The 18,667-nt window shown below is 28.3% G+C and overlaps 1 protein-coding gene across 4 annotated transcripts in view; it reads left to right on the top strand.

Annotated features, from left to right (window-relative positions):
- The window catches only part of LOC119604934 (dipeptidase 1), a 55,511-nt gene extending 37,701 nt beyond the window's left edge, over positions 1-17,810 (top strand). For all 4 annotated transcript variants that reach the window (XM_037957867.1, XM_037957859.1, XM_037957850.1 and 1 more), the window contains exons 8-12: positions 647-823; positions 1,041-1,125; positions 1,524-1,599; positions 2,036-2,174; positions 17,448-17,810. In XM_037957867.1, coding sequence (XP_037813795.1) covers positions 647-823; positions 1,041-1,125; positions 1,524-1,599; positions 2,036-2,174; positions 17,448-17,555 — 585 coding nt within the window. In that variant the 3' untranslated portion in view covers positions 17,556-17,810. The remainder of the gene's footprint in view (positions 1-646; positions 824-1,040; positions 1,126-1,523; positions 1,600-2,035; positions 2,175-17,447) is intronic.
- Positions 17,811-18,667: the final 857 nt, after the last annotated feature.

The following is an 18,667-nucleotide window of genomic DNA, read 5'->3' as shown; positions in this document are numbered from 1 at the left end:
TTCTGTTCTCTTAAGATTTTGATTTAGAGATTTGGACCTGATTTAAACGGCAGAGATGTGATTAACCCTCGATAATAAAACTTCACTAACAATTAATTCTTTTGCATACTGCTATTGAAAGTACATACATACACATGTACATACACACTTGTTTTGTTATTATTTTGCCTTGGTTGCTTGTAGCAAACAGGAATTTCCGGTGAAAATTTATTTGCTGCTTCTGCTGTAATGTACAGCAAAAAAAGAATAATAAAAATAAAGAAAAAAAAAAAAAAAAAAAAAAAAAAAACAACGAATTATAATCCAACTTATTTATATGTACGAATGCGAGTTACATTTTTCTTTCATTCTGTCTACTACATTTCGGATTTTTATATTATTTTTTCCGTAACTATTACATTTCCGCATTTTTTTAGTCAAGTTAACATTTATACAAGTTGACAATATTTTTTCAACAAATTCTTAAAATATTTTTGCATTTTGTTTTCTTTTGCCATTTCAAATTTTTTTTCATGTTGCTGCTGCTACTGATGCCACTAATTTGTTGTATGTGTTGGGAACTAAAACTACAACTGGATCTATTAATATTACTACTGTTGCTGTTGTTGTTGCTGCTTCTGTTCTATTGCTGTTGCAAATTGAAAAGCTGGTCGTACAAGAAATGAATCGTTTGGGCATGATTGTTGACTTGTCACATGTTTCAGTGCCCACAATGTTGGATGCTTTGGGTTCTTCAAAAGCACCCGTTATATTCTCACATTCTTCCGCACATGCCATATGCAACAGTTCGCGTAATGTACCCGACCATGTCTTGCAAAGAATTGTAAGTTTTATTATTTTTTTTTTCTCAGCTTTTGAATATAAAATAAAATGAAAGCACAAATATGTTGATTTCATTAAATTTTTATTCCATTTGGTATTTTTATCTCTTAACTTATATTTTTTGTTTCTTTTTCTAACATTTTTATTTATTTCGTTTTGGTGTAATATTCTTTTTTTTTTCTCTCTTTTTTTTAATTTCATATTTGAATAATTCCAAGGCTATAAATGGTGGCTTAGTAATGGTTGCATTCTATCCGCATTTTGTTAGTTGTTCTGGACAAGCAACACTACACGATGTCGTTGGTAAGTAGAATATTTTTTAACACTATGAAAATTATAATTGAATATATGTTTTAGCAAAAAATAAATACTTTTAAAAAATATATAAAATATTTTAAGAGTCCTACAATGAGAGGAGAGAAAGTGGGGACACATTTTTTTGTTTTAATATTTATTTCCACTAGTTCTAATTCAGTTCTTGTTCAATACTAGTCATTAGTATTAAATCGAGGGATTACTGTATTATTAAATTGTACTGTAAAATTAAACTTTATGAAATAAATCGAGGGATTACTGTATTCTCTCCACTATCTTTCTTTGTGTAATATATACCTTTTACACGTTATAAAAATAACATGTTTATTTATAGACTTCTGTTTTTTCTCTTATTTTGATGATGTTTTTTTTTGATATTATTAAAGCTCATATAAATCACATACGAGAAGTAGCAGGCGTGGATCACGTGGGCATAGGAGCCGGTTACGATGGTGTAAATCTGTAAGTTTTTTTTTTTAATTTTTTTCAGTCTGGCTAACATACTCTTTTTGACATTTTTTATAAACATAATAATAATGTTATATGTAAATGCTTATTGGATTATTTGCTTTTTTTTATGTTAAATTTTATTTATGGAAATCTTTTTAAGTTAAACTTTTAGTTGATTTTTTGTTATGTTTGTTTTTGCAACATTATTTTTTTTGAACAGATTTTTTAATATTTTCAATTTAAATACAATATTTTAAGTAGAAATATTTTTTATACAGATTTATCCTTCTTTTTTTGTTGCTTCACACATACATACATATATTGTAGCCATGGTTTGTTAGTCCGGTCTGTTGTTTTTTTTTCCTATTTTGTGGGCGAATGTATGTTTATGTTTTGTGTGTCTTTATAAGAGTTATGCTTTATATTTTTCATTGAATTTTTATTTTAGTGTACCCAAAGGACTAGAGGATGTTTCCAAGTATCCTCATCTTTTTGCTGCATTACTAGAGTCTGATAAATGGTCTGAAGAGGATATTGCTAAGCTGGCAGGAAAAAATTTAATACGAGTATTTAAAGAAGTTGAAGCGGTAAGTCACAAAAACAAAATAAAATTGTTATAGATTTTTTTCTTTCTCCCCACTGATAAATTCTGAGAAAAATTTTGAAGAAAAAAACTTTAAGAAGGGTTAAAAATCTTAAGACATTTTTATGTTGGCCATAAAATGGTTCAGATAACAGGCCAAGAAGTAAGCAAGAAATAATCAGGTTAAGAAAGAAAATAAACATTTATATCTTTGTTAACATTCTTAAGGCTTAAAAACTATTTTACTATTGTCACTAATACCTCTTCAATGTGTACTACCTAAGAATAAAAACTATCTCACACACAAACAAATGCACTTATGTAAATACCTTGATATGTTTAGGTAGACTTCTTGTACGTATGTGCCACATTCTCATCTTTATAAACTAACTAACAACTGACTGATAAATTGTTAAATTAAAAACCATAATAATTCCAAAGCCAAGTTAAAGTAAAAAAGGAAATAGAAAAACAATGTCTAAGAATTATATGATGGAAGTAAAACGACAATGCTTGTTAAGGTAACAAATGGTTGTCATGAAGAAGAGAATTTTGCTCTACTTGCCTCTGTGTGTTGGTTAGAAGAAAGAAGCAGTTTACTGGGTTTTTATTATTCATGTACATAAATATGTATTCATTCTTCTATACTTGTATAATTCTGTTCATTGTAGCCATGAATAAGTAGCTTTTATTTTACCTACTTATATAACATTTAACAACATAACTATGAAACAGTTCTTTTAGGGAATGTATTGTTAAAATATTGTTTATTACTGCATTAGTATACCCACCACCGAAAAAGAATGGAGGGTATATTGATTTTGTCATTCCGTTTGTAATACGTTCTGGGTCCATATTAAATTCTAAGAAGATCTAGCCATGTTTGTCCGTCCGTCTGTCTGTTGAAAGCACGACAGAGACCGAACGAAAAGAGCTAGAGAGTTGAAATTTTCCACAAATATTTCCTATATGTAAGATTTGTTTGGTATTTGTAAAAAGGGGAATATCGGTCCACGTTTTTGCATAGCCCCCATACAAGTAGCCCCCCGAAAAACAGCTTTAACAATCATAACTATTTTAAAAATTGCGAGTATAGCGATAAAATTCGACATTAATAAGTTTAATATGAGCTAAATTCTCTACCAAATTCTACCAAGTTCTATGAGGATCGGTCTATAAATGGCCTTACCCCCATATAAGAAAATGACCTTAACGCTCATTACTGGCTTAAAAATACGAGTATAGCGATGCAATTCGACAAAAATAAAATAAAATAAAATCTTTATACCGAATTTTATTAGAATCGGGTCATTATTTTACCTTACCAACCCCCCCCCCTCATATAAGGTGACTTAACGCTCATTTCTGGCATACGGTGTGATGGTGGGTATATAAGATTCGACATAGCCGAATATAACATAAGTTATAAGTTTCACAAAAAGTGGATTAGGGTTGCTAGGAAATTATTTATAAAATTATTCATTTCAGTTTGGGATCCTCTGACCCCTACAAAACTTGCTCTTAATACAAGTAAAATTTCATGCAAAGTGGACTATTTAGAAATCGCAGATAAGGGTATTTCCACCGAGAAGTATACTATACTTTTGTCACATAACGTCACGCACCATTAACTGTATATATCTTAGGTAAAGCTATTTGGGCTCTACATAAATATATAATCAAAAAAATTATATGATGTGTAGATTTTTCGGTGGAAATGCTTATTTATTTCCTTTACGGTAAAAAGCTGTGCACTGCGAGGTCAACTTGTGGTATGATTAATATTTATTACTAATTTGTTATTTTAATAAGTATACGCCTAGATGTATCATAAGCAAAAGATATAAAACTTTAAGATTATTTTTTAGTCCTTTTCTAAAATTCATTATAAAGGCCAATAATTAGAATATTTTATAAAACATCAAAAAAAAAATCCTTACAAAATCAATTTTACTTTGTTTAATATTTAAATAAAACTAACTCGAAGGAAACATTCAAATTTATTTAGAAATCACAGATAAGGGTATTTCCACCGAGAAGTATACTATACTTTTGTCACATAACGTCACGCACCATTAACTGTATATATCTTAGGTAAAGCTATTTGGGCTCTACATAAATATATAATCAAAAAAATTATATGATGTGTAGATTTTTCGGTGGAAATGCTTATTTATTTCCTTTACGGTAAAAAGCTGTGCACTGCGAGGTCAACTTGTGGTATGATTAATATTTATTACTAATTTGTTATTTTAATTTATTTAAATAAATAAATTAATAATATTTTATTTATTTAAATAAAACTAACTCGAAGGAAACATTCAAATTTATGGCCATTAAATGAAGTTCAATTGAATTGTAAATTTTGTCAAATTAAAATTCGTCAAACTTATTAAAAAACAAGATTTATTTTGTGTCCTTGAAATGGTAACATCGACCAGTAGGAATTCATTCTTTTGCAAATCCGCCTAATAACAACAATAACAAGAACTAAAGAAAATAAAGTAAAGGCCATTTTTTGTGTGTTTCAACAGAAATTCTTTAAGGAAATTGTTAAGAGTTGTTGAGTATAAAACGATGTTTTTTATTTTTTACTTTTTGTATTTTTTTTTTGTTCTGTTTATCTCTGTGTGTGTAAGCAGCTATAAGGAATGTCCGTCTGTCTGTCCATTCTAATGTTGGGCTCTTTTCTATTCTATTTTATTTAGTTTTCCTCGTCTTTTTTGTATTATTACAATATTACATTGTTATTATTTGTTACATGCCTCTTTTCATACAATATTTTCGAGCAGAAGGTGGTTTTCTTCATTCTTTGTCTGTGTGAACAAGTAAACCTCATTCTTCATAATTTTTCTTGTTGTTATTACTGTGTTATTTTCCCCTTCCTGTTGTCACGAGGTTTCTTCTGTTGCTCATGTTGCTGTTGTTTGGGGTTTTTCTGTTGTTGTTATTGTTCAACATAAATGTGTCTACTTTGTTTTGGTTTTAAAAGCATTTAAAAAGGCATCTCACATTATTTCATAGGGTTTTTATACTATTTTCTCATGACATATTTAAGATTTTATTAGATTGAAAAAAAAAAGAAGAATAAGAAATGGAAACACAAGGAGAAGACACAAAAAACAGCTTAATGGATTAAATGGAAATTCCTTTTAAAAATAATGTTAATATTTAGGCCCAGTTTTGTAATGTGCCAGAAATAAAGAAATGAAAATATATGGAAAAAAATATTTGTAGAAATGTTACTTTAAATTAATTGAAAAGTGTTCCTAATGACTATTGACATTAAAAGCCCAAAAAGTAACACATTTAGAATTAAAAATATAATTTTTTATTTGAAGGGATGAAATGAATCTTTGCAATGTCTCTTTAAATAAAACTCTACAATTTTTATTAAGTAATTAAAGCCAAAATTTTTATAATAATTAACAAATTTTTTCATACTCTTTATGAACGAACAGGCAGCATAATCTTGACACAGTTATCTAAACTTTCGTAGATATTTAACAGAAAAACTGCATTTTCAAACTTTAGTAATTGTAAAAATAATATCTACTTTAAGATGCAAATATTAAAAATGACAATATCACCATCGTAACTTCAGCACTTTTGTGGTGCGGAAAAAAATCTGTAATGGCCTACAAGAAAAAAATTAAACGATTAAGATGAAAATTCTGTGGAAATTGCAATATAAAAATGAATGACTTGAAAACCGGATGAAGTGTTCATTGTGTTTTTTTTTGTCTAGATGTTTTTGTACTTCGCATATTACGAGCAAATATGCAAATTTTATTAAGAAATGCAGACACTCACAAAAACATTAAGGAAACTTTAAATTTAACCGCAGCTAAACACGAAAGAAACTTATAGAAGAAAAAAAGATATAATGTCAATTTATATGATACATACAGTGGGGTATGAAGCTAGAATTTGTGAATGAAATTATGAGACGAGGAATATTAACAATCAGCATTAGTATAAGAGTTATAAGATAGTTCTGGAAGTCGTCTGATTATACTGGCCAACAGGTTTTTAACCCAGAGACTAATCTATACTATTATAAGGATTGAGCCACGCTGAATTCGTACCTGACCTCTGATTTGTTACATCATATCTGGGTTTTGATATATAGTGTCCTGTAATTTTATATACGACATTTTTGGCCGTTCTTGAGATTTATAACAGTGATAAGACAATTTTTTTTATATACCATCTGAAAGTTCCTTCTCTCATCTTCTATATTCTTCGAGATACATATCTTCACCTAAAGCTTGATATAACAATAAATTGACAAAAACTGTATTTTTTGGTACATTTAGCCTTTATTTTACAAAAAAGACTGACTTATACATTCAAATGATTTCTTCTGAAATTACTTTTGGAATTGTTTAAAAATCTGCTGTAGTTGCTGAGACATCATCCATTGAAGTTGATGGAGGGGCAGATATTGTTAAGTTGAATCAGAAAGTGACTTTGAATCGATTGGAACATCCTCAGATAGGTGTGGATCCAGTATTTTTGCTCATTATAGACAATGTTTACAAAGCATAATACCCTCCGAACTATAGTAGTGTAGGGTATAAATACCATGAATACACCGAAAAGCATGAGTTTTCAAGATTTAGGTGAAGATATCTTGAAGAAGAAAGAAGATATGTCAGATGTAAAGCCTTTATTTTAAAGTTGACAGAGTAGACATTCAGTTGGCATAGAACCATATAGTAGCATTTAGGCGAAAGGGATTGTCAAAGACCTAAGTCTCCTGTCAAAAACCTAACTGGTGAGAATGTATTAGTAGAAGCACGAAAATAAACATAGTTGTTCGAAAGGTACTAAATAATAAATGTAGTTTTGATAAGTTATTTTTTGTATGTTATTACTGGGATTTCATATACTAGTGAATGAAAATATTAGTTAATTAATTTTTTTCAGAAGATATTTCATCTTAAAACATATTTTAAACACGTCTTTTTGTTATTTTTTTCTGGACTAATGGAAAAAGAAAAAAAGTATGTGAAAAGTATACTTTTTTCATTTTCAATACGAAAATTTACAACTTAACTTTTTTCAGTTTTAATGATGAAACAGAACTGGGACATAGCGCTTTTTTCCATACAAATTGGCATTTTTTGAAGTCGTAGAATGCGCTTGAAAAAATAGATTTTATTTTACTTTGAGAGCGTTTATTTTTATGCTCACATTTTTAGCTACTCATTCTCCCAACAGCGTTACCATACTTTCAAAATATTTTCATATATTTTATAAACAAAACCATGTAAATAGGCAACGAAAAATAAAAATAAAAGAAAATAAATAGAAATATGAGAGAATTTGTAGTTACTGCCGTAGCTTTAATTATGGGCTTATGTCGTTTTGACAACGTTTTAGCTTGAAGTTAGACTATTCATTTTTTCCAATTATTCAAGTAGATGCCAATGTAGTTCTTGCAAAATTTGAGGTTCGTAACTATAAAAGCTTTCCAGTCCATCAAAGTTTGTCTTAGATATTTATATTGATACAAAAGTAGACTATAGTTTAGTCTATAGTCTGGACTATAGTCTAGTCTGCAGTCTGTACTATATCTTAGTGCATAGACTGAACTAAAGTTTAGCCTGTAGTCTAGACTATAGTCTATTCTATAGGCTGGTCTAGTTTATAATTTGGTCTATATTTTAGTCTAAGTCTGCACTATAGCATAGTCTGGACAATAGTCTTGTCTGTATTTAGGAATATAATCCGTACTAAAGGCTGAATTTTAGTCTATTCTGTGTTTTGAATAGTCTAGTTTGCGTGGAAATTCAATCCGTCAGTCGACCAGACAGAAGAAGGTAATGCTGGAAACATTTGCACTTTGACAAGTATCGTTTTAACAATGTAGATATTGCATTGTTTTTTATATAAAGCAAACTCATAACCAGCTCTTTTAACAAATCTTCTTGCAAGTTTTCAATATATTTTCCTGTTTAAATTGTTTAAATAATTAGTTTCTGTTTAATATTAAATATGTTATTAATCTTAACATTGAATTCAATGCATTTATTCAATTTTGTTTAATTTTTATACAAACTTCAAAGAAAACTGTAATTTTTCAAATTAATATGGTTAAACGATTTCTATGAAAACTTCAAAATCCTTAAGAATGTCAGATGTCGAATTTTAAAAAATAAAGAGAGATTGACACTACCTTCTATTTTTCTATTATGGTTTCGCCTATATCCCTACTATATGCATAGAACATTTTATAAATAAATTTGTCTTGGTGATGTTATAACGACCCAAAAAAGGCCAAAAATGGCAAGTACCAGATGTGATGCAGAAAATCTTAGATCAAAGTGGGATTCAGCGCGGCTCAAGCCTTTAGAAAATTCCAACTTGGTCTCAGGGTTTCGACTTTTTTTAAATTTTGTCAGAATGTGTTATTTGGTTAGTTAGTTTGTTAGTTGTTTTCACTGCAGTAAAGGCAAAAAGAAAGCTGAAAAAGTAATTGATACAAATTATGCCTTTCCATGTATACAGGCATATGGTTTAAATTTGTTTTTTTTTTGATTTTCTAAAAAAATAGCACATAAAAATTCGGCGCAACATTTCTGTTTGTCATGAATATAAATAATTTTATAATAATTCAACTTTTGAATTAACTTTTAAACTTCTTAACATATTTACCAAGCTTGATTACAAATTGAGTTTTCACTTTTTTATTATTAGCGCAGGGATAAAAATAAAATTAATTAAATGTTTTAATTTCTTTCTCAAACAATATTCCACTCATATCACAGCACAATGCTCAAAACCAAGGCATTTTTAATTGTAAATAGATTCTTTGTTTTTTTTTATTGCTCAGGATAATTTATTTTACAAAGAAACGAAAAAGGAATTAAATATGTAATGACATCATTAGAAATGCTAAAAAGTTTGAAATTAATAACAGGCTCCTAATGATTATTGCTATGAGTGTATGATGCCAAGCTGAAAATAACAGAGAAATTTTAAAAGATTAAGAAGCGATATGACGAAAAATGTACGACAATAGTAAGGGGTTAAAATATCAAAAAAAAAAAGTACAACATTAAGAAAAGTATTTTAATTACAAATTACCCCTTCAAAAATAAAACAGAAAAATGGCAAAGAAATTTAAATTTAAAACCGAAAAATATTGTATATGTAATTGTGCTGTGCTGGTGATGGTAGTGAAAGAGAGTAGGTTACAAAGTCAGTAGAGCAGTGAACATTAATTAGTTTTTACCACTTGCTTTAGTAATAAAGGCTATAAATTGTTTTACTTTTTTTTCATTATTTTTGATGCTGTTGAAGGCAAACGTGGTAATAATCAGCAGAAAACATGTGCAGCAGCCAACCCCTTAATTCTGCCAAAAAATGTATAACATATAAAAAAAAAATAAATATTTAAAAGTCGTAATGAAAAAACAGCCATGAAAGTATACATTTTTCCACTGCCTTTTACATTAATGTGAACTTACTATGGCGTTGTCTATGCAAGTGTGAGTTTGATTATAATGGCACAAATAAACGGATCTTTAGTTTTTGTTTATACAAACACACACACACACCATGGACAAAGTAGGGTTCTATAGTTGAAACGAAAAGTCGACTTTTCGACTTTTCGATATTTTTCATTTAGTTAAAAGTCGACTTTTCGACTTCTCGACTTTTTGCATTTTATGAAAAGTCGATTTTTCGACTTTTCGACTTTTTTCATTTAATTAAAAGTCGACTTTTAGACTTTTCGACTATAAGTATTTTATAAATAGTCGACTTTTCGACTTTTTTCGATTTTTTCCGACTTTTTTCGACTTTTCGATTTTTTCGACTTTTTAACTATTTTCGACTTCTTTCGACTTTTTTAGAGTATTTTTTGACTTTTTTCGAGTTTTTCCGACTATTTTAGAATTTTTGACTTTTTTTCCACTTTTTTTAAGATTTTTGACTATTTTTGACTTGTTTCTATAATTTTCGAGTTTTCGACTTTTTCAGACTTTTCGACTTTTCGACTTTTTACGACTTTTCGACTTTTTTCGACTTTATTCGACTTTTTTCGACTTATCGACTTTTTTCGACTTTTATTAACAAAGTTAGAGTTATCGACTTTTTTGGAACAAAATAGTCGACTTCGACTTTTCGACTTTTTTCGACAAAAAGTAGATTGTTCGATTATTCGAAAGTCGATTTATAGAACCCTAGAACAAAGTCAATTCGTGTGTGTTTGAAAGTGTTTAAAAACTGATGTAGTAAAGAAAGAACTTGCAACACGAAAAAAAAATTTACTAATTCATAAAGTCGTAATTAAAAATGTAAATACATGAAATGCTCCAACAAAACTGCATATATCATACAGACTATTATATGCAAATAGAAGAAGACATAACACAGGATTTGGACCATAAATTAGGAACAATAAAATATATGTTGGGAATTCAATCGGCCCATAACTAAATTTTTAGAAAATCGTCCACCTGTTATAATTGTCTATATCGTGATAAACAAGCTTTTGTTTGTACAAAATCATACTGAAAGTGTTTGGCCGTATTTCTAAATAAGGAACCTTATATACTATCCACACACTGCTTTTGGCACTTGGCTCCTGGTTTGGTATCATACAGCACTTATATATAATAGTGGTGATGCTGATAAAGGAGTAAAATACTTTTTTTTTTGTATTAAAGTTATTATACTCTGCACTGTACTCTATTCTTTCAAGCTAAATGGGCAGTTCCAGTTTACTTGTAGTATCCTCAATTTATACATGTATGAATGTGTATGTATGTTTAAGTGTAACTATGTGAAGTACATACTCATAAGTGTATGTTGAGTATGAGAAAATGTTGGAAAATAAAAACAAGAGCAACACGGTTGCCTCTTCATTATTAAAATCTACTGCAGTATGATGTTGATGAGGATGACTCTTTTTGTCCTCGTAAAGTTTTTTGCCTTGAGTTTCTGTTTTTTTCCATTTATTTATTTTTTTCTGTATTTGTAATATGAATTTCATTTATTTTTTTCCAGTTGTTTGTCGAAATAAAAATGGTAAAGTACAAAAATAAAAAACACCGAAAAATTATTTAAGTGTAAATTTTAAAATATGTTATGAAATTTTTATGCATTTTATTATTTTAAACCATCGTGATGAATTAAAATGGAAAAAAGGAAATTCGTTTTTTTATTGTCTGTTGATGCATAGAGTTATTTTTTTTGTATATTTTATATGTTTTTATTGTATTTTCCTTATGTTTATGGAGAACAAATGTATAAGAGTATGAAAAAAAATTATTACCCTTTAAAGTTGAATTTGGCTAAAATGAAGACTGATTATTAGATAGAGAAAAAGTAGGGTAAATGTTATTAAGGAAAATACATATATAAGAGAAACGTGTTACTATTATAAAAATAAAATTGATTAGATACTTGTCGATTTAAACAAAAAATTTGTTGAAAACAATGTAGTTATATTGTTAGGTATCCCCATCGACAATTGAGTTTGGTGAGAGCTGTCAATAGTGTTTAAAAATTTTAAGTGAGCTGTCAATTAAATTTTGGTTAAAATGCAAAATATTGTAAAAATAACAAGAGTTCAATATAATTTCTTTATTTAGAACTGTGTTATATTGGATAATAGATTTAAACATATTAGGAGTACCTGTCGAATGATTGATATTCAAAAATTACTCATACGTAAGGGTAATATCGAACAGCCTTATAATGAAAAGTAAAGTAAAATTTTTACATTCTCATATAAACAAATCATCATCAAACGTTTTTGTAACTTAATAATTTTATTTTTTCTTTAATATACCAAAATAATGGCCAAAAAACGTGTATTTGTATGTCTATAACTTGTCATTCTTGTTATATAAATAAACAGTAAAACTATTTAAAAGTATGGAATTTTATAATCATAACATTAAAATATATTATTTAACTTGAAAACTATTTACATTTTTTTTTACTACGTTTGCAATTTTAATGCAACCGGTGTTTGAAGTGTTTATGTGTTTTATATTCACAGATTTTTTTTAAGCATTAAAAAAAATACTTCAAAACTGCTTTTGTTTAAATAACATTTTCAAAGTATGTGCTAAACAACATTGTAAATTCCTGTTTAAAAATATTTATGCAAACAAACATTCTCTTCATTCTAGCTACAGCTACTCAATTTTTTTTTTATTTTTTTTTTTGCTCTTTTGTCAAAAAGCCACTTAAGAGCATCATCATCGCCATTGTTATCATCTTAGACCACTTATGTATGTGTTGTCTTCCAGTCTATGGGTCTTTACATAATAATACCCTTAGAATAGAAAATGAAAATGAAAGATAAAAAACAACCTGCTGAATATAAATGCATGACAGAGAAAACTCACCACATCTCTTTTTTATAACCGGAAAACAAAGAATGGCAAAAATCCTAGAAAAATGAAAATATCACAATTTTGTTTAGCAACAGTGTTGCCAGATATGCATATTAGTATTTTAATATTATATATGACATATTATCTACATAGTTGCACACAATTTCAGCTTTATATTCTTGGATTTGGTCTTAAATAATGCTGCAATAAAAATATGGCTAAAAATATGTTAATAAGCAACTCATCTGGCAACTCTGATGCTCTGCAGTAACATTAATGCACATGAGACACTGTAAATAATATAAAACTGGCATAACAAATGAAATCCCTACAAATGCGCAAACATTCCACTTACATTCTTTTTTTCTCAGTTTTTTTTTTTTGCTTAACGCTATAAAAGGAGTTTTACTATTTTAAGCCTTGGAAACTAAATAAACACTACTGTTGAAAATTATAGCATTTTATAGTTCTTAATAAATGTTTACCTTTAATATTTAAGAAGGAACAAACGGGAGAGAAACGACAACTTAAAATAACAGCAATTCTTAGTCGTAATCTTTTATAAACAACAACAAAAAAAGGATAAAGAGGAAAGATATAAAAATATAAAATGTTATGCTGTACTTAAAGTTTATCGCACGTACTGTAGCAGGCCAACGCAGTGCAATAAAATCATTTATGACCGACGACCAACTCTTTACGTAGTTTATGAGTACAAGTGTGTGTGTGTAATGGAAGAAAGAGTTTAAATTAACAAACAACATCAGTAGACATAAAAATGAAGAAAAGTAGAAGAAATAAACAAGGAATAAAAAAATTTTATTTAATTTACATACTCGTACTCATGTTCTCATTTTACTCCATCAGGATTTTACACACACTGCAGTACAGCACTTGTACTTGTAGTAGAGTGAAGTAGTAGTTCAGTGTAGTAGCACACAGTTAAGTTTATTAAATGTCTGTAAAGCGTGTAAGGACCCAGAAGTTTTACAAGGTGTTAGTGAATCACTTTTAAGCAGTAGTTTTCTAAAATGTCTAAGTCCTTCATTCACACGGTATATATATTTTTGGATTTGCAATATAGGGAAGAAGTCTACACACACTTTGCTATTTCTAAAATTGAAAGCACCAGCTGTAGTCTTTTACAGTTTCAATTCTAAATTTTTAATTGCAGTGTAGTGATCCGTGAAGGTCTCTTAATTAGTTACACAGCTAATTCTGTAGTCATGGGTGACCCTAAATATTAAGTAAAATCACTAGTTCGGGACAGCCAATCCGATCTACAGGGAATTTTTTTCTTTTTCCTTTTATTTATTTGTTGATTTCTTTTTATTGTTTATTTTTTTATTGAAGTTGTTTGAAGTATTAAACAATAAACTTCTTTGGAAAAAATTGAGAATTCGTAAATATGCTTTTTTTTAGTAAACATTTATTTATGTATATGTAGTACATATATAACATATTTATCTATGTATACAAAAGTATTTATATACACATACATAGGGAAAAAAGTAATCATGCAGACGCACATATGTGACCATTATGGCCAGCACCATAAAGTCTCCTTTTTATAAAAAAATTATTGTGAGTTTAAGTGCTCTTATATTTAATATTTTATTTTAAAGGAAATAGTTTTTTCGCCAACTTCACTGTGCAAATAACAAATAGTCTACATTATTGATATCGAAGAAACCAAGTGCGTTGGTAATCCCCAATAACAATAATCTTGGCAATAAATTCCGAATGCTATTATGGATTTTCTTGAGCATTTCAATAAATATTTATTTGCGCTTTGTTAGTTGTGGCACATTAACTTACTGGTTAATTCCCTCTAGGTTTAAGGATGTGTTTGTCTTGCAAATATTGGTAATTTAAAAGCAATGACTATTGAAATATACTAGTTCTATTTGTAAGTCATGTATGCAGGATTTAATATTAATTCATATGCTAAATTATTAGATTATTTATTGATGTGTCTAAATTTATTTCTATTTTATTATTATTTAACAGGTTTAAATAATAAAATATTTTGTAAATCAAACGGCATTGTGTAGTGCTTGAAACATTTCTTTTGTGGATAATATCGAATACCTTTAGTCATTTAAGACACATACAAAGCTAGATTTCTAACTTTATTAAAAACAAGTTACGAATAAAGTTTCTTTGAGAAAAGCTTTAGCCAAGTTCAGTTATAGTTCTACTTTAGTTCTAGTTCAGTTCTAGTTCAGTTCTAGTTCAGTTCTAGTTCAGTTCTAGTTCAGTTCTAGTTCAGTTCTAGTTCAGTTCTAGTTCAGTTCTAGTTCAGTTCTAGTTCAGTTCTAGTTCAGTTCTAGTTCAGTTCTAGTTCAGTTCTAGTTCAGTTCTAGTTCAGTTCTAGTTCAGTTCTAGTTCAGTTCTAGTTCAGTTCTAGTTCAGTTCTAGTTCAGTTCTAGTTCAGTTCTAGTTCAGTTCTAGTTCAGTTCTAGTTCAGTTCTAGTTCAGTTCTAGTTCAGTTCTAGTTCAGTTCTAGTTCTAGTTCAGTTCTAGTTCAGTTCTAGTTCAGTTCTAGTTCAGTTCTAGTTCAGTTTAGTTCAGTTCTAGTTCAGTTCTAGTTCAGTTCTAGTTCAGTTCTAGTTCAGTTCTAGTTCAGTTCTAGTTCAGTTCTAGTTCAGTTCTAGTTCAGTTCTAGTTCAGTTCTAGTTCAGTTCTAGTTCAGTTCTAGTTCAGTTCTAGTTCAGTTCTAGTTCAGTTCTAGTTCAGTTCTAGTTCAGTTCTAGTTCAGTTCTAGCATTCTAGTTCAGTTCTAGTTCAGTTCTAGTTCAGTTCTAGTTCAGTTCTAGTTCAGTTCTAGTTCAGTTCTAGTTCAGTTCTAGTTCAGTTCTAGTTCAGTTCTAGTTCAGTTCTAGTTCATTTCTAGTTCAGTTCTAGTTCTAGTTCAGTTCTAGTTCAGTTCTAGTTCAGTTCTAGTTCAGTTCTAGTTCAGTTCTAGTTCAGTTCTAGTTCAGTTCTAGTTCAGTTCTAGTTCAGTTCTAGTTCAGTTCTAGTTCAGTTCTAGTTCAGTTCTAGTTCAGTTCTAGTTCAGTTCTAGTTCAGTTCTAGTTCAGTTCTATTTCAGTTCTAGTTCAGTTCTAGTTCAGTTCTAGTTCAGTTCTAGTTCAGTTCTAGTTCAGTTCTAGTTCAGTTCTAGTTCAGTTCTAGTTCAGTTCTAGTTCAGTTCTAGTTCAGTTCTAGTTCAGTTCTAGTTCAGTTCTAGTTCAGTTCTAGTTCAGTTCTAGTTCAGTTCTAGTTCAGTTCTAGTTCAGTTCTAGTTCAGTTCTAGTTCAGTTCTAGTTCAGTTCTAGTTCAGTTCTAGTTCAGTTCTAGTTCAGTTCTAGTTCAGTTCTAGTTCAGTTCTAGTTCAGTTCTAGTTCAGTTCTAGTTCAGTTCTAGTTCAGTTCTAGTTCAGTTCTAGTTCAGTTCTAGTTCAGTTCTAGTTCAGTTCTAGTTCAGTTCTAGTTCAGTTCTAGTTCAGTTCTAGTTCAGTTCTAGTTCAGTTTCTAGTTCAGTTCTAGTTCAGTTCTAGTTCAGTTCTAGTTCATTTCTAGTTCAGCTCTAGTTCAGTTCTAGTTCAGTTCTAGTTCAGTTCTAGTTCAGTTCTAGTTCAGTTCTAGTTCAATTCTAGTTCAGTTCTAGGCTAGGTCCAAACTTACTAGTACTTTGTAAAATTATTTCGTCATTCCGCATTATTGTATAAAATTCTATTTATTCATTAGAATTTTCTTTCACTAACTAAAAACCATATTTTATAACATCTGAACTATTGCTCTAGTTTCACTGATCTCATTTTCAAAATTTCCATAAAGTGAGAATAAATTGTACTGTATTTTTAAACAATTTCATGTTTAAGTAATTTATCTACATTTAAAATGCATATGAATATTACTGCATTCTAGTGCAACTTGAGCGAGTACCTATAGAGACATTACACCTGAAGCAATGACACAATATTTTATTTTCAAGTACTACTATAGTTACGGGGAAAAAGTTCAAATTAGAAAAAACTATTGTGTTCTAACACTATTGTTTTTACAGCATATGGTAAGCAACAATAACAAAGGTCTAAACAAGATAAAAATATTAATTATGAAATCATTTGAGAAATATGTCAAAAAGTAATCATTAAATTATTGAGGCAGTTTTAATTCCTTTGTTGTATTTTTTTTATCTTTAAGTCAAAGAAAATTTTATTAAATCATGGTTTTTATAAAGAAAATTCTTAAAGTGAAAACTTTCTTCTTAAGCCACCATATTTATATATGTACGTAAAGTTTTGAAACTAAATATAAAAAAACTTGTTCAAACTTTTACTTTTTTCTGCGTTATCAAGGTAAAGGGCTTTTGACTTGTATTTTCTAAATTTTTTCTCACATTCAAGTAGAGAGTAAATAATAATAAAAAACTATAGTTTTTATGACAAACAAAAAATCTGTAATTTTGTTTTGGTTTGTATAGCCCAGATTCCAGTAAAGTATGTTTAGAACTTTTTTTTTTGTAGAAAAAGAAAGAAAATAAAACTTAAACCTATGAGTTCATTGCTTTTGCCTGGTATTTTAATAAAAATCGATTGTTTTGTAAACAAAGTTGTTGCATTTTTTTTTTTAGAAAAGTTTACTTTTGTAAAGAGATACAAAAGTTTCTAGGGTTTTTTTTATATTCGTGTGCGTTTAAGACAAGTTTAACTATTAGAAAATAGTTAAATGGATTTTTGTGTAAATTGAGAGAATTGCAACTAAGATACTAAACTGAATAAAAAACCGAAAAAATAAATTCTTCATTTCGGCACAAAGAAGAACAATTAAAAGTAGATCTAAGTATTATTAAAGTTTATAAAAATTTTACAAAAAAAAGACAAAACTTTTCTCATTTTTTAATTTTTGTTTTTCAACACCTTTTTGTAGATACGAGATCAAATGGAATTATTAAAAATACCACCTGTTGATCAGTCAATTCCACCAGAAGATATTATGGGCAGATCATATTGTCGTTATCAAGGACCAAGAACGTGATTACATACTTTTACAATATTACTAAAACAAAAACATCATAATTATCATCATTATCAACATTATTATCATGTCTATCGTCGTCATCATTATCATCAGCAGCATCATAAATACTTGTCTTTTATATTAAATATTAAGGCCATTGTAATACTTTCATATCTTTGTATTTATATTGAACAAAAATAACAAGAAAAAAAAAACAAAATTGTTAATATTTATTTATATTGAAAAACAAAAAATAATTGGAAAAATTATATAAAAACCCTACAACTAAATTAAATTTTGTATATTGTATATAAAGAGAAATAAAATTTAAATTTAATTTAATAAGTAATTATAAATAATATAAAATAAAATAAACTAAATGAAATTAAACTAAAATACTGTTCATAATTAAGCAAGTTGTATACTGAAAAATTTAAAAAAAGTATTAAAAAAAAAACAAATAAACAAAAAACATTTTTCAATAATTGATTTTAAATGTTTATTATCTTAAAAGAAAACAAAAGCAAAAATCAAATTAGTTACATTTTCTATGTATGTATTGTTTTTAATTTCAATTAAATAATAAAAATTTTTTTGCCTTATTATTGGTAATAAATTTACAAAAATAAAAATAAACAAATTGAAATTATACCTTCGTACATATTACATATTAGTTTTACATGTAAAACTTTTTTATATGGTAAACATAGGGAGTAGGAATGCTCTTTTGTACACATATTGGAACTCAGACTAAAGAATACACTTCTGGAAATATGAGTAAAGTTACAATATTATTAATTTGTTTTAAAAATTAAATATTTTTTGAAACAATTTGGTTTTTAGTCGTAAAGGTCAAATATTAGAAGAAATTTATTTGATATTTTAATCAATTTTAAAATTTTAGGTGCATCTGATCTTAAACGCCAAATATTTTTGCTTTCACTTTTCAAATTCTCTATTACATACAGCATTTTCATATATTGTGCTTTAAAAAAGGTCCTGAGATTTTGAGTTTCTAGTTTATTTATAGAAAAACATAACATGTGATCCGAACTGTAATTATAAAATCAAAAAAACTTCATGACCCTATAAAGTATATTCTGGATCTTTATAGAAAGCCGACTCGATTA

This window comes from Lucilia sericata, unplaced genomic scaffold (genome assembly GCF_015586225.1).
Source record: "Lucilia sericata isolate MDLA Ls3-8-SP2 unplaced genomic scaffold, ASM1558622v1 Contig000014F_arrow, whole genome shotgun sequence".
Lineage (NCBI taxonomy): Eukaryota > Metazoa > Arthropoda > Insecta > Diptera > Calliphoridae > Lucilia > Lucilia sericata.
The sequence above is the reverse complement of the archived record's forward strand: the minus strand, read 5'-3'. Positions and strand labels throughout refer to the sequence as shown.